Source organism: Rhinopithecus bieti, unplaced genomic scaffold (assembly GCF_001698545.2).
Source record: "Rhinopithecus bieti isolate Rb0 unplaced genomic scaffold, ASM169854v2 scaffold_5101, whole genome shotgun sequence".
NCBI lineage: Eukaryota > Metazoa > Chordata > Mammalia > Primates > Cercopithecidae > Rhinopithecus > Rhinopithecus bieti.
This window is the reverse complement of record NW_016804853.1, coordinates 2273672-2300208: the sequence shown is the minus strand read 5'-3', so window position 1 is coordinate 2300208 and position 26537 is coordinate 2273672. Positions and strand designations below refer to the sequence as shown.

General features: G+C 38.7%; 1 protein-coding gene across 1 annotated transcript in view; it reads right to left on the bottom strand.

Moving 5' to 3' along the window:
• CRBN (cereblon) overlaps positions 1 to 25826 on the bottom strand; it is a 30371-nt gene extending 4545 nt beyond the window's left edge. The window contains exons 1-7 of the mRNA XM_017870734.1: positions 25730 to 25826; positions 21307 to 21413; positions 20203 to 20405; positions 18933 to 19082; positions 13519 to 13678; positions 1624 to 1686; positions 99 to 190 (exon numbers count right to left, since the gene is read on the bottom strand). Coding sequence (XP_017726223.1) covers positions 99 to 190; positions 1624 to 1686; positions 13519 to 13678; positions 18933 to 19082; positions 20203 to 20405; positions 21307 to 21413; positions 25730 to 25796 — 842 coding nt within the window. The 5' untranslated portion in view covers positions 25797 to 25826. The remainder of the gene's footprint in view (positions 1 to 98; positions 191 to 1623; positions 1687 to 13518; positions 13679 to 18932; positions 19083 to 20202; positions 20406 to 21306; positions 21414 to 25729) is intronic.
• Positions 25827 to 26537: the final 711 nt, after the last annotated feature.

Sequence of the window (26537 nt, the reverse complement as noted above, 5' to 3'; positions counted from 1 at the left end):
GTCTTTAAAAAAAAACAAAACTAAAATATATGATTTCATCCATTAGAAAGCTATTTTTTTTACAGCAAGACATCCCAGGCCCCAGGCAGGAAACTAACTTCATACCTATTGGATTTGAAGGAAGAGAATCATCTTTTAGATTTTCATCCCATTCACGTAGCTGTTTCTTGATTCTGTCCATTAAGGTTTCCTTGTTTAAAATAAAGGTATAATCTTGTTTAAAATAAAGGTATACAGGTAAAATAAAGGTATAATAATCAAGTTCATGGACTTATTAAAATCTATTAAGCTTTTCAACTCTTAAAACTAACATATTGGCAGTAATTTAATCACTCAGTCCCATCTCAGTTCCAGTTTAAATGCCTCCATTTTCTTATGCAGCAATGATCAAGCTCCAGCTCCTTTGCCCAGCATTAAGTCTGCCTTCCAGCCTTTTCTCACTCACTGTCTTATCCCAGCGGTATGTGATCCCAACTTCCTTGCGGATTGCTCTGTTCTATGCCCCTGCTTGGAACTGGCCTCTCTTCTGCCTTCTATTAGGCCGTTTCTGACTCGGTCCATATTATGGCACCTATAAATTGCACTAGCACTTGCTATCTACATACCGTACTTGGCACCTGTTTACTACATAATTTTCACAAGCATATGCAAAACATATGCAAAAACACTCATATATTGTGTCTTTGTAATTGTTTAAAAGCTGCTAAAGAGCAGAGATCAACTGCAGTTTCCTTTAGTATTGTGCATGCTGCTGAGTTTTCCCAGGACTCCAGATTAGTGGGCAGTGATTCATTAAGGGAAATGGCTAGCATTTATTGAATGCCCACTATGCACACCAACTACAATAGCTACCATTATATCCATTTTACAGGTCCTTGGAGAAGTAATTTGCTCCAGGCCCAGAGTAAATGACAGACATCAGACTCTGAAGTCAGTCTCTGATCTGAAATCCAGATTCTTTAAACCATTTCAGCACTGTCCCTTACTTAGTTTTGCAAAATGTAGCAATGCCTAGTGTTAAATTTTAAGGAGCAAAACCCCTCATGGATGCATTACTTAATAGACTAATGATCAAGAGATGTAAGTTAATATACTTGTTTAGAGAAAAACCAAAACTGTTATAGATGGATGCTTTCATGTTTTAAATGTAACTATCACCCAACCCAACAAAATTTCACGTGCTTAGTAAAAGTCTAAAGAAGTCTTATGATACTTTTTTCTTTGAGACAGAGTCTTTGCTCTGTTGTCCAGGCTGGAGTACAGTGACACAATCTCAGCTCACTGCAGCCTTGACCTCCCAGGCTCAATCAATCCTTCCACCTCTGCCTCCCAAGCAGCTGGGACTATAGCCGCATGCCACCACACCCGGCTAATTTTTGTATTTGTAGAGATGGGGTTTCACCATGATGCCCAGGCTGGTCTTGAATGCCTGGCTTCAAGCAATCCATCTGCCTTGGCCTCCCAAAGTGCTGGGATTACAGGTGTTAGCCACCACTCTTAGGATATCTTGTTCTTAAGTTATAAGGCACTAGAAACTGGAAAAACTAAATCTTTGTTTTTTAATGACCCTTAGTTATGACATGGCCTACCATATATAAAGTAAATTTAAGGTAAGTTACTTACAGCATCATATAAGGAATATAGCCAGCGAGGCCATGAAGTTAGATTTGCACAATGAAACTTTCTCTGAAAACAAAACAAAAAGGCACTTAAAACCCCACAGAATAAAGATTCTAATACTGGAAAAGCAACATCTAAATGATTTTGGCCTAGGAAACCATCTAATTTTAAAAGGATAAAAAATTTTGTAGATAATCCTATAACATGACTATGAAGTGTGAAATCATGCTTCTATATCCTTCAAATATATGGTGTAACTAGAATCTTAATTCCTATTTAAAAAGGTCAAACATTAAAATTTCAATGCTGAAGACAACTTTGGGAAGATAAATGTGAAGAGTAAACACCATACTTCTATTATGACCATGTTAGTTGCCTTTATACTAGTAATTACTTGTCCAGTATCTGAAGTGAAAACCTCAAAATATAATCCAAACGGTTTTGTGTAAAACTTTAAATGAGAACCAGCTGAATCACTATAAGGGCAAACATAAGAAGTGACAGAATCCCAAGAAGGATAAAATATTTATACACTTGAGACTCCATGATGAAGTTCCTCATTTCATAAAACTCAAAGGGGAAACCGATTATTTATCACCTCCAATTGTAACTGAAATCCAAACAACCATGCCTAAGTCCATATAAAAATGTGAATTGTACTTAATTTCTGTAGAATTTCAGTATTTGAGGGGGAGACTCAATATTGTTAAGATGTCAGTCCTCAAATTACATATTCAGTGCAATACCAGTGAGAATGAAATTTATAAGTATAAAGTTCGTTTGGAAAAATAACCGCAAAATAACCACACAATTTTGAAAGAGAAGCAAATGGTCTATAGGACACAAAAATATTACTGAAGGGATGCATTGCAGCAGTGCTAATAGCAACAAACTGGAAACAACCTAAACATCAATCAAAAATAGAATGAAATACGTTAGAATATGTTTATACCAAGGAATGCTCTGCAAGTGATCAAAGAACAAGGTATAGCAGAATATAAAGAATTATCACATTTTTTCTCAAAACAAAACCTACGTATGTACAAATCTTTGTAATTTCACTGTAAATGTTAATTGACATGTGACATGACACATGAAAGTGAGAGAAAAGGAATAAGGTAGATCAAAAGACACTTTTAACAGACCAGAACAAGAAAAACAAGGCAACATTTAACAAAACAAGTGAAGACCCTACTCCTGCACCTGCAAGATCAAATGACTAGGTATGTTTTCATATGCCGAATATTTACCCTACATATGTTTCATACCTAGTCGTTTGATCTTGCAAGTGCAGGAGTAAGATCTGCAGGAAACGTGGGAACACAGCACACATAAAAGGGACTTGGGACTGAGCTGATAGCTGGAATTGTGCTACGCAACTGTATGATGTGCTACACCACTCACACCCTCTACTTCCCCACCACCCCAATCCTATTCTAGCTATGTTAGTTTGGTGCAAAAGTAACTGTGGTTTTAATAGAAGACTAGAATCTGAAAGACAATGTTATTCTATTCCATGCTGTTCAAATATGGGAACTTTCATTATCAAAGGGAATGTCTTATTACCAGGGATGTTCAGTTCAGAGCTGTCTCTCAAGTGGACATACTTGTTTTCAAATATTTTAGGAGTTACAACATGGAAGAGGACAGACTTGTTCTAAAACACGACCTACAGCTCAAAACAAAGGATTCCTTAATGAGAAACATTTCTGGCTTAATATAATCCTTATATTTGAGACTATGCAAAGATCAGCCATTCCCAACCTTTTTGGCACCAGGGACCAGTCTCGTGGAAAACAATTTTTCCAAAGATGGGGTGGAGGATGGTTTTGGAATGATTCAAGTGCATGACATTCATCATTAGATTCTCATAAGGAGCATGCAATCTAGATCCGTCACATGCGCGGTTCACAATAGGGTTTGTGCTCCTGTAAGACTCTGTGCTGCCACTGATAGGATAAGAGGTGGAGCTTGGCTTCACTTGCTTGTTCACCACTCACCACCCGCTGTGTGGCCCGGTTCCTAACAGGCCACAGACCAGTGCTGGTCTGTGGGCCAGAATTTGGGGACCCCTGCCAAAGGTGATTTGAGATGGCCTCCTACTGTGTGCTCTGGTAGTGGTTAAAGCCTGAGGAGTCAGACTATGAGACCCTTCAGGTAATCTCCAATAAGTTGTCCTTCACTTTTAAGACTAAATATCTAATGGTAAGATTATTGTCACAGTCCAGTTACAGAATTTAAAAAAATACTACCAAGAGCACATCAAGTAGCTCTGAATCTTCAGGAACAGCAATGGCAACCATCAGTATTGTGCCAAGAACTTCACATTTCTTATAAGAATATTCTAAGGTTAGTAGTTTATTATCTCCATTCTAAAGTAAGGAAGCAGGCACACAAGGATGGTGTAACTTGCCCAAGGTTACAGACAGTAAATAGGAAGGAGCTAGGATTTGTATACAGGGAGTCTGAGACTCTAACCATCATTCATTCAACAAATACTGTGAGTGCTTGATAGGGTTTGGCCATGTCCCCACCCAAATCTCATCTTGAATTGTAGTTCCCATGATCCCCATGTGTCGTGGGAGGGATCTGGTGGGAGGTCATTGAATCACGGGGACAGGCACCTCCATGTTTCTCTCATGATACATGTGAGTTCTCACGAGATCTGATGGTTTTATTAAGAGGGTTTTTCCCCTTTTGCTTGGCACTTCTTCCTGCCATCATGTGAAGAACATGTTTGCTTCCCCTTCTGTCATGATGGTAAGTTTCCTAAGGCTTCCCTAGCTATGCTGAACTGTGAGTCAAATAAAACTCTTTTCTTTATAAATTACCGTGTCTTGGGTATGTCTTAGCAGTGTGAGACCAGAGTAATACAATGCCTAACACGTGTCAGGCTATTTTTACACATTTAGGCTATGCCAGTGAATGAAAGAAAAACCAACAAAATTCACTGCCCTGTGGAGCTTATATTTTAGAGGGAAGAAGCTTACTAACTTATATATTCTTAGAATTACAAAATGACAAAGACCCAACTGAAAAAAAAGTTTCAGTTTGGCTGACTGACACACTCCTCATTCAGTTATTAAAATATACTTCACATATCAGAATGGTTACTTTTATAATACAAAAAAAATGTAAAGTGTATTACAAAAGTGTAATTTCATTTGGCACCCATGTCAAGAAAAAGAATCTGAAATAATTATAAATTTCAAGTATAAAGAGAATAAAATGTGGCACACTAGCATATTAAGAGCAATGCACTGGATCAGGCATTCACTCTGCCACCATGCCCATGAGCAAGCTACAGTTTCAGGTAGCTTCTTTTCAGAGTCAGAAGACCTCCAAAATTCTTTATTTGGAGCATCCTGACAGATTCAAATATGCATAATACATCCTTAACATTTGTGATGTATGTTAGTCAGACACACTGAAGAGACATATACCAGAAAACATTAGCTAGCTTTTACAGAGCAACTGCCAAAATTTAACACATTTCAACATCCTCAAATTTAAGAGTCCCATTTAGCTTTCTGGCATAATAGGAAAGGCTCTGTCTTATATCTGGGTAAAATGGACGATAAGTTCTAGCAATTTATAGTTATTCTTTAAATATATCAACACCATGATTGATGTCATAAAATGGTTGTACTTCAAGAAAATTTTAATACTAGCCAAAAAGTTTAGGCACTTAAAAGTGACCAATGACTGATTCTCCAGCAAAGTAGTATTCACTCTGGGAACAGGATTTACTACTGAAAGCAGGCATAAAAGCCCTTAAAATAAATCTGTTACCTGGAGGTAATCTATCACAATCCTCCATTTTTAAGCCTCATAACTATGGCTTCAGCTTTGCCTCCCAACAATGTAGAATGTTCACAAAATGTGAAACTCCATTTAAGTGAGTCTTTGAAGTGCAATGAAAATGGAAAGAGTAATGTGAAAAGCTAAACATAAATAGTAAATCACTACCGCTGACTTCCTTTATATAGTGACTAAAAGTGGTCACTTATTGTGTTAAATCCTATTACAATCAGCAATGTAAATGACAGAAATAGTTTATACAAATAATTAAAAGTTACCAGTTTTTGTTTCCTTTCATGAACCAAATTCCTACATGGTAATAAGAACTGGAATGGAATGATAAGCTCTTTTTCCTGCTCCTGAGGCTTATACGCTAATGGTAGATACACAAGTGCACATACAGTATGTATGCCTGGGAAATGACCAGTCTTTCTGAGGAAGCACCTGACTATACATAGCCTAAGATTTCAAGACTTTTCTTCTTTATATAAAAATAGTCAATAAATGTTACTGTTCTATTATTATCCTGGAACAAGTTCAAACAGATTCTCAAGTTCACAAGGACATGTTCATCAATGGTAGTCACTGAAAAGCCTGACAAAAGAGCAGTGATGGGCTTACCAGCCCTATTTTTATTTACTCAGATTATAAAGTGCCAACATTTACAACAATATGATGATGGCACACAAGTAGACCAAAAGAGAAGAAAAGTAAAATAAACATGAATTTGGTCTGTGACAACGGTGGGATCTCAAATCAATGGGGGAAAATATAGACTATTCAAAAAGTGGTAGTAGGACAACAGGGAGCCATCTGGAAAAAAGTAAAGTGGAATTTATACCAGGATCAACTACACAAGGATCAGAGCTTTCCACGGAAAAGCAATGAAACCACAGTAAGTATACAAGAAAACATGAGACATTCCTTTGCATGGGAACGTCATTTTTGGCTATGATTTAGAATATAGAAGCATTAAAAATTAAACTATATAAGAACAACACCAAAAAAAAAAAAATAGTTCTGTATGACAGAGCACACCAAAAACAAAGTTAAAAGACGAAAGACAAACTAGGAAAAATGTTTGGAACTCATTAATTACAGAGACTATAAAGCTTACAAAGAACTCCAAGAAATCAACAAGCCAGCAGAAAAATGGGCAAATACTTTATAGAAAGGAAACACAAACTGCTCTTACAACAAAATGCTTACCCTTGCTCTCAGAAATTCAAATTGAACCTTCAATGTAATATATTTCACTTATCAGATCAGCAAACATCAGGTTTGATACTACATTGCCTGTGAGGCCATGATGAAACAGTAATAAAAATAAGTACAAACACCTTAAGTATTTTGAAAATAACTCCTCCTCCTCCTCCTCCTTATTATTATTATTATTATTATTATTATTATTATTATTTGAGATGGAGTCTTACCCTGTCACCCAGGCTTATTATTATTATTATTATTATTATTATTATTATTATTTGAGATGGAGTCTTACCCTGTCACCCAGGCTTATTATTATTATTATTATTATTATTATTATTATTATTTGAGATGGAGTCTTACCCTGTCACCCAGGCTGGAGTGCAGTAGCACGATATTGGCTCACCACAACCTCCACCTCCCAAGTTCAAGTGATTGTCCTGCTTCAGCCTCCTGAGTAGCTGGGATTACAGGCGCCCACCACCATGCCCGGCTAATTTTTGTATATTTAGTAGACATGGGGTTTCACCATTTTGGCCAGGCTGGTCTTGAACTCCTGACCTTATGATCCACCCGCCTCGGCCTCCCAAAGTGCTGGGATTACAGGCGTAGCCACCGTGCCTGGCCTCAAAATTATTTTTAAAACTGACAGAATTATAAATGCATTTACCCTGTAAGCCAACAACCTCACTCTTCAAAAGGTATCATAAATATTTACCTATATAAAAGATCATTTGTACATGTTATTTAGTACAGATCTATCATCAATATGGGACTGGTTATAGAGTGTATCCATACAAAACAATTCTGTGCAGCTTTAAGAATGAGCAATGCTCTATAAACTAATATAAAAGAATCTCCTGTAAGATACACTGTTACTAAAAAGGTATGTATCCTTCTGTATAAGAAAGAAAGAAGAACATTTGTATCTAGATAAAGAAAATTAGGAGGAGATTTAAACACTAATCTGAGAGATTACGTGTGAGGCCCCTGCCCTTCCAAATTCGTGCTCAGTTCCTCCCTGCTCTACGCCATAAACAGGAACAACCATGGCTAAGTTCAGCAGAGGCCAGAAAGATGAGCACCAATTACTTTCTAAATATCTATTTGTTTCTCATTTGACTTAACATTTCATACTCAACTCTTTTCTGATTAACATAGTAAGCCTTGATATATGAATAAGCAAGTGGTCTGGGCAAGCAGGGAATATACTTAGAAACATTTAAGTCATACTCCAAACAGGTTTAAACAAAATTTCCTCTTTTTTTTGAGGGGATTTTACTGTAGGGGATTCTCAAATCGCCCTATAGTAAACCAGTGAATAGAGAAAGGCACTGTGATGGGAAAAGAAGCAAACAGTTTCAGAGCTCGAATTCCAGAACAAGAAAAGTCTCTAGATGGAATGGGTTTTGAACGTGTTTCCTTAATTACACTGGCCTAACTCTTACTCATGAGAGACACGTGCTGAATATTCTCTAATGCTTCCTTGTCAGAATGGTAGATAACACAGGAACACTTCCAGAAGTTTAAATAATTTTATTTCATGTCATTTGGGATGTTTAGGTTTCCATGGCAAATGCTGTGTGCCGTTTCAAGGTTAACTGAATACATCTCAGGAAGACTACAATCCTGGATCCTTTAAGTTCCTTTTCTGCAGGAAAAGTGTGTGCCAACCTTATTAGCTTGAGTGAGCTTACATTTATGTAAGCATCTCCCAACTCTGACCATTTTAACTACTACTCAGACATGGAGACAGAACACACATATGCTGTGCTTCAGATTATGGTGGAAAGGACAAGTCAGATACAAGCAAGCTCTATGAAGAAAGGAATGAATTGAACCTTGTATCTGTCTAAAGACAAGCACTGTTACATAATCCCGCCCCATGGTAAGCTAGCGTCCCACTAAAGGTGTAGCATGCCAAACCACTCAGATGGTCCCACTGCATATGGAGTTCCTACCAAAGATATCTGCCATCCCCTTTCCCTGTTAGATTCCTTTTTGATGCACACAGAATGGCTCTAAGTGGTCTCTCTAAAGCAGAACAGAGTTTGTAGGTCACCTGGAGTCCAAAATAGATCAGCTAGCCGTTTCTCTTGGCCTAGTGATCTAGATTCCAAATTTCAGAACCTAAGAAATTCTATCAAGGTTTAAACAAGGGAACCCTTTAGATAACCTGACATATATGGGATGGAGATATTTGTATCACCTAAAACTTTTTAGGCCTTCTCATTCCTTAGCATCTTCTCTTTAGCCCTTGGCAACTCTGAATATGAAAATAACCAAGGGCTAATTAAGACAAGAGGAAAAGCTCAGAGGATCTGAACCCAGGCAAATACATGCTGCTTTGGTCTTCGCAACTCTATGTTTTCTTGTCTTGTTAAGCCAGTGGCAACCCAGTTGTATGGGACAAATTTGGAATGTAATGTAAGCAAGGTGCTTTAACCATAGAACAGAAGAATTTAAGCAGTAACTCACATAAAAAATAAATTGAAATAGCAGTCTTATTTGCTTAGCCCAAGTTCAGGTTTAAGATTGCAGGATCCTACGGGCAGGTCACAGAACTAGCTGCACGGAGCACTTAAGTCAGGAATTACCACTGCTCTCACCCTATACTTAGAACTTTGCAAAGAAGAGTTAATTTAGGATTTTTAATGGTTAAGAATTTTTAACCCATCTTGGTGTGGAAGAACTATTCTATATACCCAAATACTTAATACAGGCATACTGCGATTCACAGATACTGCCTTTTTTTCTTTTTTTTTAAACAAATTGAAGATTTCTGGCAACCCTGTTTCAAGCAAGTCTATCAAGTCATTTTTCCAATAGCATGTGGTAACTACCTGTCTGTGCCATATTTTGCTAATTCTCACAATATTTCACACTTTTTCATTGTCATATGTTATGATGATTTGTGATTAGTGAACTTCGATGTTATTATTCTAACTGTTTTGGGGCACCACAAACTGCACCCATTTAAGACAGTAAACTTAACAAATGTGTTTTGATTGCTCCACTCACCAGCCCCTCCATCTCTCTCCCTCTCCTCAGGCTTCCCTACTTTGAGACACAACAATATTGAAACTAGGCTAATTAGTAACTCTACAACGGCTTCTAAGTGTTCAAGTGAAAAGAAGAGTAGTCACACATCTCTCACTTCAAATCAAAAGCTAAAAATGATAAAGCTTAGTAAGAAAGGCATGTCAAAGCTGAAAGAGGCCGAAGGCTAGGCCTCCTGGGGCAAACAGCCAAGCTGTGAATACAAAGTGCTACTCTGGTGAAAGCCGAAAAGCCTTATTACTGATATGGAGAAAGTTTTAATGGTCTGGATAGAAGATCAAACCAGCCACAAATTTCCATTGAGCCAAAGCCTAATCCAGAGAAAGTCCCTAAATCTCCTTTCAGGGGCTAATAGCTAGTGACTTTAAGTTAAAGCCAGTGCTCACTGGCCATTCCAAAAATCTTAGGGCCCTTAAGAATGATGCTAAATCTACTCTGCCTGTGCTCTGTAAATGAAACAAAGTCTGGATGACAGAACATCTGTTTAGAGCATGGTTTACTGAATATTTTAAGCCTGCTGTTGCGACCTACTGCTCAGAAAAAAGACTCTTTTCAAAATATTACTGCTCATTGACAATGTACATGGTCACCCAGAAGTTATGATGGAGATATACAAGGAGATTAATGCTGTTTTCATGCCTGGTAACAAAATTTCCATTCTGTGACCTATGGATCAAGGAGTTATTTAGACTTTCAAATCTTACTATTTAAGAAATACATTTTTTGAGGCTATAGCTGCCACAGATAGTGATTCCTCTGATGGATCTGGAAAAAGTAAATTGAAAACCTTCTGAAAAAGATTCATCATTCTAGGTGCCATTAAGAATAATCATGATTCGCCGGGCGCGGTGGCTCAAGCCTGTAATCCCAGCACTTAGGGAGGCCGAGACGGGTGGATCACAAGGTCAGGAGATCGAGACCATCCTGGCTAACACAGTGAAACCCCGTCTCTACTAAAAAATACAAAAAAAAAAACTAGCCGGGCGAGGTGGCAGGCGCCTGTAGTACCAGCTGCTCGGGAGGCTGGGGCAGGAGAATGGCGTAAACCCGGGAGGCGGAGCTTGCAGTGAGCTGAGATCCGGCCACTGCACTCCAGTCTGGGCGACAGAGCAAGACTCTGTCTCAAAAAAAAAAAAAAAAAAAAAAGAATAATCATGATTCATGGGAGGTGGTGAAAACATCAACATTAACAGGAATTCAGAAGAAGTTTACTCCAACCCTCATGGATGACACTTTTGAGGGTTTCAAGCCTTCACTGAAGGAAGGAACTGTGGACGTGACAGAAATAAAAAGAGAACTAAAGTTAGAAGTGGAACCCAAACATGGGTCTGAATTGCTGTAATCTCATGATCAAACACGGATTAGGAGTTGCTTCTCATGGATGAGCAAAGAAAGTGGTTTCTTGAGAAGAAATCTGCTGAAGATGCTGTGAATGTTGAAATGACATGAAGAATTCAGAATATTACATAAACTTAGTTGATAAAGCAGCAGCAAGTTCTGACAGGACTGACTCCAATTTTGAAAATTCTATTGTGGCTTAAATGCTATCAAACAGCGCTGCATAGGGATCTTTTGTGAAAGGAACAGTCAATCTGTGGGGCAAACTTCATTGCTGTCTTAAGAAACTGCTGTAGTCACCCCAACCTTCAGCAACCACTACCCTGATTAGTCAGCAGCCATCAATAGCAAAACAAGACTATCCACCAGAAAAAAAGATTATGATTCACTGAAGGCTCAGATGATTGAATTTTTTAGCAATAAAGCATTTTTTAATTTAAGGTATGTACATTGGTTTTTAGATAGAATCTTACTATATATGTGATCGACTACAGTATTGTGTGAATAAAACTTTTATATGCACTGGAAAACCAAAAAAACTCATGAGACTCACTTTATTGTGATACTTGCTTTATTGCAGCGGTTTGAAACTGAACCTGCAATATCTCCGTGGTATGCCTGTACCCCCTGAAAAAAAATATCTAATATGAAATACACAACTATGTGAATATTGAGATGACACATAGGGAACATCTTGATGCAGTTACCTTGCCACATATTTCAGTAGCAAACCAGTGCCAAACATACTTTTAGGCACTAAATGACTTAATATATTCCAAATCTACTCCTTGGGGGCCACATACTGACAGTGATCACTGACATACTTATTTCTACAGTAACACATTTAAAATGACTATGGAAGCAAAATTTCCCACAGTTCAAAGAAACAAGGGCAAATGCGTATTTAAAGTGTCTGTATCTGGTATAGGGAAGAAAGTATTACACGGTGATATGATCTGGTTGTGTCCTCACCCAAATCTTATCTGGAATTGTAACTCCCACACTTCTCACATGTCATGGGAGGAACCCAGTGGGAGGTGATTGAATTATGGGGGTGGGTCTTTCCTGTGCTGTTATTGTGATAGTGAATGAGTCTCACGAGATCTGATGGTTTTAAAAATGGGAGTTTTCCTGCACAAGCTCTTTTTCCCTGCCACCATCTATGTAAGACATGACTCGCTCTTCCTCAACTTTCACCTTCTGCCATGATTGTGAGGCCTCCCCAGCCATGTGGAACTTTTAAATCCAATAGACCTCTTTTTTTGTAAATTGCTTAGTCTTGGTTATCTCTTTATCGGCAGCATGAAAATGGACTAATACACACAGCTATACAAAAGCTGCCTGTTAACTAAAGGCAGTATCAATATTATTGAACATTAAAAAAATACTAGTTTCAAGGTTGTTTGGGAGTCTTAAAGCAGTCTAATTATATCTTCATTAGAATCTTCCTTAGAAACACTAGTCAAAAACACACTGTACCATGAAACAGATCAGTTAACTGAAATAAAGGTAAGACCAGGAAGTCCTATAGATACCTGGTTATAACCCTGATGCTCATCAAGTGCCCATTCTGCACAAGTTTTCGCGGAAAACTGGAGGAATTCTACAGTAAGAGCAATAAAAGTATGGTACAGTAACTAGTGTATAAGTCCACTTCATTAATTATCCATAATAATTTACGTTAAATTGGAAATCTGTATTTGCATTAAAATATTAAATCCTCATCACTTAACAAAGGGATGATAAATATAGAACTTTTAAGGTTACAATGGAAACTGTCTTTCCATATTAAAGAGAAAACCTCAAAAAGCCCAATTATTCTAAATTTAGAAACTAGTAATCTTTTTCTTTAGGTAGCAATTATAAATATTAACTATACTTAAAACTGCACATCTCACAAATGAATAGAAACAGGCTCCCTCAATTTTTTTTTCCACATGACAATTATGATTTAGTCAAAGGATATAACATAGGAATTAGTGCCCAAACAAGCAACATTTTTAAAGAGCACCTAGTCTCAAGTCAATTTTTGTGATGTCAACTGCGTTTCATTAAAACACATAGCAAAAGAAACCTTTTCTCTCTGATCTGGAAGAAGAAAAACAGACTCTACTTTTCTACTACTACTCTACCCCAAATAAATCCTACCTTCCTTAAGATAATGGATGTTTATGATTCAAGAGCCAAACATCTAATTTGATCATAGTTTAACAAGCAATTCCCATGGAATTAAAAATCGTAAGCGATTAATATAAACAATAAGCATAATAACAAGGATATCTTACAGCTGTGTGACATTTTATTGCGTTTGTAAACTTTTACATAAAATAGCTGCCTGTGCAATTTTTAGAGGGTCCAGCAATGATCAAATGTAGCTGGAATACTGCCACGCAAGGTGTCTAGGGAATGAATCATGAGAGTTGTGTTTCTTAAAACAGGAAAAAAACAATCTATCTTCACTTTTTGAAGATGCATAAAAAATTAGTTTCTCACCTTCTGGTATTTCTGCCACCATTTATATGAACACTGGTCTTCCCTTGAGACAGGTTTTGAAGGAAATATCTGGCACTTATTGAGGGATTCTAACTGAACTGCAGACATGGTTGAAGGCAACACACATTCGGGAAGAATTTGCACTTTAGCTTGCTGGATTCTAAAATAAAGAGAACCAAGCATGGTATTCATTTCTAAAATCGACTAACTCAAACTATAAGTTTCTAAACAGTGACAATTTTAAATACTACGATTTTCCAAGTTTTATCTTTTAAACATTCATCAAATACTGATGTTAAGATATAGAAACTTTCAGAAAATAATTTTATTTCATAAATCATACCAAAGTTAAAACCAATAGCCTAAGGTATGGATTTTCAATGTCACTGTGGAATGGAAAGGGAGATCTATACATTTCAGATAAATACAGAGTCTATAAATGAAACAGTTTTAGAAAACCAACATAAACTAACTACTGCTTGATACTTCTAATTTCTTAAACATTCTTTAGACACCCAAACTCTTCTATCCCCCCACTCCTTATGCTGCTTAACTCTTACATCTATCCTTTCCCATAAGTCATCTGAGTAGAGAAAGGAAGAGAAAAATCAAGAATACATTTACATGGATGAATTAAAATAACACTAGAGAATTACATGCAATCTTTCTGTATGCATTCCTTTTCACATTCTTAAAAGTTTATCTGTACAGAGGATCAAACTATACATTAGATTCTTAAAAGTTATTTAAAATGTCATAATAAAGTATTTTCCAAAATGCTACTTAAGAATATCGTAATTGCAAATATCTGATGAACTAGTGCAAACAGGAAGGTTGTATACATGAGCGATCTTCCTGTGAGCCGCTCTATCTCTTAGAGTGTAGCTTTTGAAATGTAGAATATGTAACTATATTCAAATGCTAGTATAAAACACTGTCAGACTGACAAAGTCAAATATATTAAATATATTAAAAGTCTCTGCTTTATTAGTTATACTTAAGACTTCTAAATAATAACCCCTGTTTGACCACAAAATATTATGGATGAAATTCTGACATTTTACTTATTTATTAAAAGGAAAATAGCTGAGTGTGTTAGAAAGTATCTAGGTTTAATTTAATGATAATAGTAGACTCACTCTACCAACTTTATTTCCTTCCTGCAAACTCATTAGAAATACTCAAAAAATTTGTCTACATGATTTGGGAAAATGTTACAAAATTTTACTATAGTCAAACTATGGTCAAGTGATCTTATGTTACTAGAGCTCATTAGAAACAAAATCTCAATTTCCTTCACCTGATTCATGAACACAAATAACTTGTTAATTATATTATGAAGATAAAAGTAGATACCATCCTATGGAAATTTTTAGAAATCTGATTCTTCTTTAAGGTTATAGGAAACTGAATTAAGAATTTTGCTTTACCAAACTATTGTATAAGATTATGATAAAACCAGTAACATTATTGATCCCGTGGCTTACAGATCATGTTAATAGTCTGCAGTACAAGCTGTTTGAATTGCCTTGAAGGATGAAAGAATGCTCTCCTTTACCTGGTTAAACATGGCCAGGATCCACTGCATACGCAGTGGCTGGTTCTCCCAGCAGCTGAGTTTTGTTTTTAACATAAGCTAGTTTTTTTTCTTTCCAACCTGTTTATCAGAGTTGTTTTGTGATTACAGCAACATAATTTATATAAATGTTATAAAAACCAGTGAAATATGAGTACAACAATAAAATTGCTTCAAGAAACATTAAGTTGAGACATAAAAAAACTGCTTTCAACTTAGGTACATGTAACTTTCATAGGAAAAAAACCACACAAACCTGGAAAATTTCTGCACTCAAAGTGACTTGTGACTATCTTTAGAATCCCTCATTAAAGAAAAATTAGCAGTATAAACTACGGATAATATACAATGAAAGTGCTAGAAAGTCTACAGTCATCTCCAGTCTGCAGACCTGCTTCAATTAAAAGACGCTGGTCTCTCCAAATGAAAAATGAATGAATTTATACATTTTAAGTTAAAATAAAATGTTTAAGCTATATATGTGTAACATTTTGTGATTTCCAGCTTCAACTAACTTTTTGACTAACAATTACTGGTCTCAGTCATGACAGGTAAGAGATCTTCTCTTGTGATGCCAACAGGATGTCAATCCCCTCCTCCTCTCTACATGCTAAGTAGTAGGAACTTCTGCAGAGTCCTATGTCAATGAGACCTGTGTTTTTACTACAAAGAAATTTCTATGTGTTCAGAAGATGCCCCTCCTGCCGCCCCGCCCCCCACGACTCTGGTTGTTGTATACTTTTTTTTGTTTTTTTGAGATGGAGTCTCACTCTGTTGGCCAGACTGGAGTGCAGTGGTACAATCTGCTCACTGCAACCTCTGCCTCCCAGGTTCAAGTGATTCTCATGACTCAGCCTCCCGAGTAGCTGGAATTACAGGCACCAAGCCCAGCTAATTTTTTATTTTTAGTAGTGATGGGGCTTTACCATGTTGGTCAGGCTGGTCCTGATCTCCTGGCCGTAAGTGATTCACATACCTTGGCCTTCCAGAGTGCTGAGATTACAGGTATGATTCACCACACCTGGCCTCTGTGGTGTACTTTCAATAAATGAAGTGTCATTTAGGTAAAAGACAAATGGATATTTTTATGTTTTAATTTTTTTTAGTTTTCTATATGCTTATTTCTCTAAGAAAAACAAATGAATATTAAATATTTTACTGGAGAAAGGGAAGGTGGCTTGAGTTTCAAATGTGCTATGAAGAAATTCTGGTATAAGAGAAGGAGTACCAATTCGGAAGTCAGGGGACCTAGAACCAATCAGGTCTGTGGCTTATTTGCTGTTAAGGCAAATTACTTAACCTCTCTAGTACTTGGCATTCTGATATAGAAAAAGAGGAAACTGCACTAAATCATCTCCAGAATTTCTTTCATTTCACCACTTCCAGTGAAGGTGGTTACAGGGCCAGAGAAGTAGTGGAGCCAAGAGAAATCTCATTCCACAGAGGCCTTTTAAATGAAGACAGACATACCCTTAAGCGAGACCTTAAATAATGGGTCTACAGAATACTAGAGAGAATGTGTCCTTTCCAAGTCTTATCCGCCTGTATCAGTTTGAGAGTAATCTTTTTTTTTCCTTTGAGATGGAGTTTCCCTCTCGTTGCCCAGGCTGGAGTGCAGTGGCGCAATCCTGGCTCACCACAACCTCTGCCTCCCGGGTTCAAGCGATTCTCCTGCCTCAGCCTCCCAAGTAGCTGGGATTACAGGCATGCGCCACCACGCCCGGCTAACTTTGTATTTTTAGTAGAGACGGGGTTCCTCCATGTTGGTCAAGCTGATCTCGAACTCCTGAGTTCAGGTGATCGTCCTGCCTTGGCTTCCCAAAATGCTGGGACTACAGGCATGAGCCACTGCATGTGGCCTGATGTTAATTTTTTTTTTTTTTTTTTTTTTTTTTGAGACGGAGTCTCGCTCTGTCGCCCAGGCTGGAGTGCCGTGGCCGGATCTCAGCTCACTGCAAGCTCCGCCTCCCGGGTTTACGCCATTCTCCTGCCTCAGCCTCCGAGTAGCTGGGACTACAGGCGCCCGCCACCTCGCCCGGCTAGTTTTTTGTATTTTTTAGTAGAGACGGGGTTTCACCGTGTTAGCCAGGATGGTCTCGATCTCCTGACCTCGTGATCCGCCCGTCTCGGCCTCCCAAACTGCTGGGATTACAGGCTTGAGCCACCGCGCCCGGCGATGTTAATCTTTACTAGAGTCAAGCATTCATTCCTTGTCTTGTTTTCAGAGTTAACGATATACTGCCATCTTGTGTTCAATAGTTTTTCCACAATCAAAACTCACTAATGTCAAGACAGTCTGAGAAATACACTTTTCCCCAAGTCAATTTTCCTTTATGGTTTCTAGAATAGTATTCACAATCGAAACTGTATGAAGAAGTACTTTAAAAATGGAACTGTTAGCAAAATCCACAGTAACAAAACAGTTTGCTAATTATCATAATGCAGACCACCCCCAGGAAATCATTCTTTCATTCATTTATATAACATTTACAGTCCTAAATGTAAAACATAAATAAGTCTTGGTCATCGTTCTTAAGCAGGTTATCTATCGAGGGAGACGGACATATAATCCCGTCAGGACAGTGCAATGTGGTAAGACTATCAAAGTGTGCACAATGAATGTTCTGAGGAAGTACCTGGAGAGAACTAAACACCCTAAGAGCTCTGGCAATCCCATCTCACATTCCTCTATCCTCTCTTTAGCTCCAAGGAGCTGTCTGACATGTCAACATTTCCATAATTCAAAAATATATCGGAATGCCCACCATGTGAACAAAACAGACAAAACGTTCCTACCCTCATGCTGTTCATATTCTTTTTTCAGTCTTAATCCCCCACCCCACCAAATAAAAACCCCAAAATACTCAGAACTTCCATGTGTTCAGAAGATACTACCTGGGCAACACAGAGGTCTGATGAGATTTTCAACTCTGGGCATAAATTGGAAACCAGCTCACTAGTACTTGTATTGTGTACCAGGACTGTGTATCTGTAAGACCTCAGAGGTGATGTGCCACCTCTGTTGAGAAGCACTCCCTTAAGAGATAATATCCAATGATCAAGGCAAATGCTTCGTTTCCTTTTTAAAAGAGGATAAAATAAGATAAACTGGACTTTTCTGTGTCTGTTTTAATGTGCATCCCTTGAATTTGTGCAAAACCCAGCCATTACAGCTATGTCAAAATGAATAACTGCTGAAACAGTACACTCAGGGAATTTCTAAATGTCACAAGGCACATAGACTACAAGTATTTATTGATCACTTATTATGTAAATAGCATTTCTGGGTGATATAAGATTCACACTGGAGAAGGACACTAAATATAAATGGCTTTTATAGCTCAGATGGAACAGTTGGCAGATGTAACCCGTGTGGCTTTCAAACATCATAGCAATGCTACAAAAACCACAGCTGTCCTGGTGAGCACACAAACAGCTCACAAGCCTCTGGTCTCCCTATCCTCTTATGCTCTGAGAGGCCTTCAATCCTAAAGAAGCCAAGTCCCAAACAGCACCTCCCTTTGGATTTACATTACTATTCTCAAACCTGGAGAGACATTAGAATCACCTGAAAATCATTTTTAAAAGATGCTGCAGCCTCATCACTCTCTGGAGATGGGAGATGAGGTTGAAACTCAAACTTCTATAGTTTTAAAAGCTTCCCAGGTGATTCTGATGCATAGCAAGGTTGGAAACCACTGGGCTATACCTTAGAAGGGAAAGAGAACAACTAGTTAAAAGTTACAAAATCTGAAAGGTCAGTAGAATAGAAAAAGTACAAGAAAACTATTTCATTATAAAACATTCACAGAGCATTAAGGTATATGTTATTTCTTACCCATCTGACTGTGTTCTTAGCTCAAGGACTTTGAACCTTTGTCTTCCAATTGCTTTCACTTTCACTATCTCAATTCCAAAATCCTGTTCTTCTCGATAGGCATATATCTCTGCTGTTGTTCCAAACTGTGCTTCCCTTTCCTGTATATTGCTTCCAAGACAATTTTAAAAGGAAAGAATTTTGAACATTTGAGTTTTAAATATATGCAAAGTATGCAAAAGCAATACATATGGGTAAACAATTTATAGAATCAACCCTTACTACAAAGCTAGTATTTATTTATTTATTTATTTGTTTGAGACGCAGTGTGGCTGTGTTACCCAGACTAGAGTGCAGTGGCATGATCTCAGCTTGCTGCAACCTCTGCCTCCCAGTTTCAAGTGATTCTCCTGCCCCAGCCACCTGAGTAGCTGGGATTACAGGCACACACCACCACGCCTGGCTAATTTTTGTTATTTTAGTAGAGACGGGGTTTCACCATGTTCGTCAGGCTGGTCTCAAACTCCCAACGTCAGGTGATCCACCCGCCTCGGCCTCCCAAAGTGCTCGGAGTATAGGCGTGAGCTACCGTGCCCGGCCAATTTTATTTAGTTTTAAATCACATGGGGGATTATAGAAGGAGGATTCAGGAAGTACAATTAGAGAACTTTAGGAAAAGAATAGATTTCTAGTCACTGAAAATAATTCAGAACTTACAGGGGTTTAAACTCATTTCCCAAACCAAACATTCTTTCACTCTGTCAAATGACTTATTTCTGCTGCTTACTGGCAGCACTGTACTGGGGTGGGAGCTTCCTGTATTTCCTGCCTCTACTGCAGATTTCCTTTATTTGCCACAAGATACTTAACATTCAGCTTCAATTTAAAGGGTACAACCTATGAATTTTGAGAGACAGGGAAAGAAAAGACCATTCTTTTGGAAAAGTAATCCTTTAGGTTAAAATAAAAAAGCACTATTTCTCTTTAATAAAGACAGTTATTGAAACCAAGATTCCAGAAATGTTTTCATCAAATATAAATGGTTAAAATTTTCAAATACCAGAAAGTTAAACTGTGTATGAAGGTGTAGAGCTGAGTTAGATGGTAATTAAATGAACAAAAATACTCCAACTTGCACTATGAAACTTCTACTTAACCGAACTCCTAACCTCACATTCTTACCCAACCTCTCCTGTATATGCAAAATAACAGCCTGCTTTGGCTTCAACAATGACCACCGCAATTACCCATGAGAGGAAATGTATTAAGCAAATGGACTCTAATATTTTACCTGTATGCAAGAACAGCAAAGGTTCTATCTTTCTGAATTAAATTCCGCACCATACTGACTTCTTGAGGGTGAAAAAGCTGAAGAGGCAATGTCTGTCCGGGAATCAGGATCATCATCACCTGTGGCAGAACTGGAATCACCTGACAGCTGTCGTCATCGTGCAAAGTCCTGCCATGAAATTCTTCCATATCAGCGCCTAGGTACTATTTAAGAACATATATAGGTACAGTGTCATGATTGATATGTAATAAAAATATAAGCTCAACAGACTAAGGAGCAAATCACATTAAAAGAAATACAGGCCAGGCACAGTGGCTCACACCTGCAATCCCAGGACTTTGGGAGGCTGAGGTGGGTGGATCACCTGAGGTCAGGAGTTCAAGACCAACCTGGCCAACATGGTGAAACCCTGCTGCTACTAAAACTACAAAAATTAGTTGGGTGTGGTGGTGGACGCCTGTAATCCTAGCTACTCAGGAGGCTGAGGCAGGGGAATCACTTGAACCCAGGAGGTGGACACTGCAGTGAGCCGAGATTGTGCCACTGCAGTCACTCGAGCTTGGGTGACAGAGCAACACTCTGTCTCAAAAAAAAAAAAAAAAAATACAAATGGGGTTACAAATACTTAATAAATGTGGTATATAAGCATCCCATGTGAAAATATAATTTTTAATCTAACTCGTAGAAGAATTTCTAATCTTTTATGAAGAATATCTCACAAACACAGAAATTCAAGAATTTTTTTAAATACAAAGTATTTTATTTTTACCAAGATAAGAAATATCTCTTATGTCCAAATATCACAAACAGCAAGTAAAAAATGTATGTTCAGTAACACTCTAGTACCTAGAAGTACAGAGAAGTATTTAATAGCTCAATTACTAGAAAGACTATATAAAGAGCAACAATTCTTCAAACAATTCCACCACAACATAGTATTAAGCTTCTTCAAAATTATAGTTAAATGTTTATCTACTGGCAAATAGCCCATGTCCTCATCCACAATTTCTGATATCTAGTAATGCAAATATCAGTCACTTGTTTTTATGAACTTTTATCTACATTTAAATGTATATCTATTAGATCTATCACTAAATTACATACTGTATGTGATGTTGGCAGACTGGTGTCAAAATTTATGATGTTTGGTTTTTTGGCTTCTTTACTATCCTGGTCTTCAACTTCCATTTCATCTTCTTCCTCACTCTCTGCTGTAAGAGTAGAATATTGTAAGAAAAAAAAAATGAATGAAAACCTTTCAAACACATAATTCCTTCTTCAAAAAAGGGGTACTTCTAAAACCACATGCATTTGGTAAACTATACAGTACTGTGAAGAGGTAGTCAGAGGGCTGAGGTCTATGCTGGGCTCTGTCAGTAGCTTTTTTTTTTTTTTAAGTCAACTGTGAATTTTAGAATAGTTTAACATTTATAGAGAAGTTGCAAAGATAATAGAGAGTGCTCCTGTATGTCACACATCTTTTTCCCCTATAGTTAATTTATATCAGTATGGTACATTTGCCACAACGAAGGAATCAGTCTTGGTACATTACTATAACTAAACTTCACATTTTATTTGGATCCCCTTAGTTTTATCTAATCTTTTGTGTTCCAGGATCCCACATTACATTTAGTTATCATGTCTCCCTACCCTCCTCTGGGCTAGTGTGGTTTTCAGACTTTGCTTGTTTCTGAGTTTTGAGGAGTACTGGTCAGGTATTTTGAAGAGCATCTCTCAACTGGGTTTTGTTTGATGTAATTCCCACGATTAGACTGAGGATACGTGTTTTAGGGAGGAAAAAGTGAAGCGTTGTTATCTTTGGTTTTTAGAAATGGGGTCTGTCACCAATGTGCTGTTTTTATTACATATCAAGCCTACATATTATGAACTATTCCTGCTGTTAACCTTGATCACCTGGCTAAAGCAGTATGTGTCAGGTTTTCCCACTATAAAGTTCCTTTCCCCCTCCTTTTCACATTTTACTCTTTGGAAGCAAATCACTAGGTGTAGCCTCCATTTAAGCGGTGATGAGTTATGCTCCACTCTCTTGAAAGGGAAATACCTATATACGTTATTTAAAATTCTTCTATATTCTTCTATTTTCTCTTCTCCCTCACCAGAAACTAATTTTAACACCTTAGACAACTCATTCTGCCCAATTAAATTTTAGTTTCCTCATCTGCAAAATGATAGGCTTAAACACGTCAACCTCTAACGTTTTCTCAAACTCTCAACTTCAAAGCGTTCCTACATAAGTAAGAAAAGAAACCAAAGCAGGCAAGATCCGTTAATTAAAACAGAGAAAGATAATCTGACAGGAAGAATTTCACAGCATTTTTCTAGTCATAACATTTCCCTGGCTGTCACTACATTATTTTAAAGTGAAGGCCAGGTGTGGTGGCTCACACCTGTAATCCCAGCACTTTGGGAGGACGAGGCAGGCAGATCACTTGAGGTCAGGAGTTCAAGACCAGCCTGGCCAACATGTTGAAACCCCATCTCTACTAAAAACACAAAAATTAGCCAAGTGTGGTCAGAGTTGCCTGTAATCCCAGTTACTGGGGAGGCTGAGGCAGGAGAATTGCTGGAACCCAAGAGGCGGAGGTTGCAGTGAGCGGAGATTGTGCTACTGCACTCCAGCCTGGGTGACAGAGCAAGATTCCATCTCAAAAGAAAAAAACAAAGAAATTTTTGCAATCATTTTCATACTATTTTGCTTAGTAATTTTAAATTTAAAAATAAAGCTGCATGAAGCATAAAACATTTTAGAAGACCGTCTTAGAAAACACGATGTTACCAATGACAGCAAAGAAAATTAGAAAATGCTACACAATACAAATGCTATTATACTAACTGTGAGTCTGTCCTTTTCATACAAACTATGAGTAAATTTCCTATCCTAGACCAGTGATTCTCAACCACAGGTGATTGTGCCCCTCGGGGGATATTGGTTGTAATAACTAAGGGAGTCTGACTGGCATCTAGTGGGTAGAGGCCAAGGATGCAGCTAAATATCCTACAATGCAAAAGACAATCCCACCCAAAGAATTCTCCAGCCCAAAAGTCAAGTGCTGAGGTTGGGAAACCCTGGCCTAGACTAACAATAAAGAATTACTGAATCTCATTTCTCACCTCCCAGTTCCTGTATTTTTAAACGCCCCAAATAAACGTCTAAATCAATAAAATATCAATACAAAATAATCATTTTTTTCCTTTACATATCATTATTTAAGTCAAACCACCTGTAGCCAGGTCCCTGACAGAAAATAAAAATGTTTTTCAATATGGTAACTGCCTTGGACTTTCTATTTATTGTTACAATTTCCCAGATATAAAACTTTGTCAAAAACAGAATTACTTCAACTTATATGTAAACAGTCAATGGTCTAACACTTCATACAAATTTTCCTTGGAACATGTAAGTTTCACCAAGAGATAAAAGAGAGCAATCTAAATGGATGAGAAAAATATTCTGTATCAAATTCTTTGTATTTCCAATGCTGACAGCATGGCTATCACTTGGCATGCAGCACGATCCACTTTATTGCTCTACTACAGAAAGTTTAAAAGATAAACTATTAACTCAAAGGCTGGAATTAATATTGCTAAAAATTTACATTTTAACTCTTCTTACTCCTAGTCTCTAAATAATTTCTTTAGTAACATTTTTCATAAATATGGCTAAAACCCACTTTCCCCTACTCAGTTATGTTTATTGTTTCATTTGCCTAGGATAAATTCTTCACATCTCAACTATAAAGCTTTTTGTTGGAACTTAGAGGACTTACTCTTCAGAACAACTCGTACTACATGGAATTATGGAAAGTCTAATGTTTTTCTACAAATAAAATATACACAATTTGGAAAGGCATTATTGCTATATCTACATCATCTCTGGGCCCTCTCCCGATGTTTTTCTGAAACACACACACACACACACACACACACACACACACACAAAAAACACGCTGACTGTTCAGAGCTATCACAGTGAAGTCTGATGACTCATCTCATGCAGAGGCACCATGTGAATGCCGACAGAACATCAGTATCCTTCCTCTTCTATTTACCATTCTCCCTGAAACACCGGATTTGGCACAGAGAGTAGGGCTAATGTCTCTGAAAAAACAGCTCAGCTTTCCATCAAAGGCTGGCACACTTACCCTTGTGTCAATTCAGCTAGGATGGCTTCAAGAACAACCACTGACTACGGTTTACTTTTACAGAAAAGTTCTCTCCTATATGGTGGGCGTGCACTCAGTCTCTTCCATGCTGCTACTAGTGGACAAATTAATCTTCCAAGCATAGATTTCCTTAGGCAATTACCTGAAACCGAAAACTGTTTCTTGGCAATCCACGGGAAAAACCCCAAACTCACTGGCAAGAGATGCCAGTTTCCCAGCAACTTAAACCCAGTCTACCTCCTAGGCCTTATGTTCCACAACCATATCCTAAGTATGTGCTTTTGGATGTCTCCTGATCTACCTTGAAAGGCTTTTTCCCAACTCCGCTGACCCTTGAACAACTTCTGCCTCTGAAGAACCACAATAGCATTCATTTATCTGGCCCTAAATCAACTGCCTCTGCAGTTGATTTATGTTTAGTTATATTCTCAGCAGCCCCGCCTAGACAGTAAACCTCAAGTACCAGATTGTGTATTATCTCTCGTTTCATCTCCACAACACCTAACATACTTGATTAACGAAGGGACTCAGTCAATAGTCTCAAGTTTGGATGATACGCCCTTTGGAAAGCATCTCTTGAAAGGCATTGCATGAGAAGTTCATACAATATTCCATGCCTTTTTTTTCTGTTCAGTATTTCAACACAAGACCAAAGTCTAAACATTTCACACAACATACAGGAAAAGAAAACTATCTCTGATAAAGCATAATCGTACATGTCTGAGAAAACAGACCAACAGTAAGAAAACAAAATAGAGAAGGGATTTAGAGATATAATGACAGACATACCCGGGATGGAATCCTAACTCTGCTGTGTGACCTTGCGCAAGTCACTGAACTAATCTGCAATCCAATACTCGCTTATCAATTCAGAAACTGAAAAGTGATGTGGAAAGGATTAAAAGGCGAAATGCAGGCAAAGCGTTAACTGCAAGGCTCGTAACACGGTTAGTGCTTAGTACATGTTAGCTATCACTCTCATTAAAAGGAAGGAAACCAGCAAAAGTAACAGCTGTGAATCTGACCCGGCCCTCTAGTTCCAGAGCATTTCCTAGGACCTACACTCAGGACACAGGGAGGATGGAGAGGATGAGTTTCCTGTTCTTAAGAGCAAATGTCCCCCGACACCCTGGCTCACGGCTCGGGGCAACAGAGCAGCGAAGAAGGTGCCGCGACTCCATCGCTGGCCAAGGGCCGACGTGAAGCAGCCTCCCGGTGCGGCCCTGCTGGGCTGGCTGGCCAGTCTCGGCGCCCCCACACCCGCCTCCCAGGCCCAGCTGCACTGTTAGCGGCTCCGGGCCTCGCCGCACTCCCGACTACAGGGAACTACTCCGGGCGGTTACCAGGCAAGAGCGGCAGGTGATTGCCCATGTTGTGCGCAGCGTCCTGCTGATCTCCTTCGCCGGCCATGTCTGTTTACCCGCAAAGGAGGCTGGGACAGGGCGGTGCCGGAGACTCCGGGGGAGGGTTCGCGTCTCGCCGCTGCCGCGCACCGGGGCCACAGCGCCCCCTGGCGGCCCCAGAGGAGCAGACGGCGGCGCGTACCCGGGCCTGGGAGTGATGCCCTAGGCGGGAGGGACAATTACAGGCCTGCGCTCCGCACCAGGGACAGAACGCTGTCCCCGGCCATCCACGGCTGAGTGCCCGGCGTACAAGCTGCAGAGCCCCTCACTTGTTCCAAGCCTTAGCATGACTTATTTAATCGTGCTATTTTGCCATATGGAGAAATTGAGGGCTGAGAGCCCCTTTAGTCTCCACCTTGTTTTTATTTTTTATTTTTTTTTTTTATTTTATTTTAATTTATTTAATTTTTTTTTTGAGACAGATGTCTCACTCTGTCGCCGGGGCTGGAGTGCCAGTGGGCCGGATCTCAGCTCACTGCAAGCCTCCGCCTCCCCGGGTTCACGCCATTCTCCTGCCTCAGCCTCCTGAGTAGCTGGGACTACAGGCGCCCGCCACCGTCGCCCGGCTATGTTTTTTGTATTTTTTAGTAAAGAGACGGGATTTCACAGTGTTAGCCAGGATGGCTCGTCTCCTGACCTCGTGATCCGCCCGTCTCAGGCCTCCACCAACAGCCTCCCAAAGTGCTGGGATTACAGGCTTGAGCCACCGCGCCCGGCCTCCACCTTGTTTTTAAACGAAGAGGGTAGG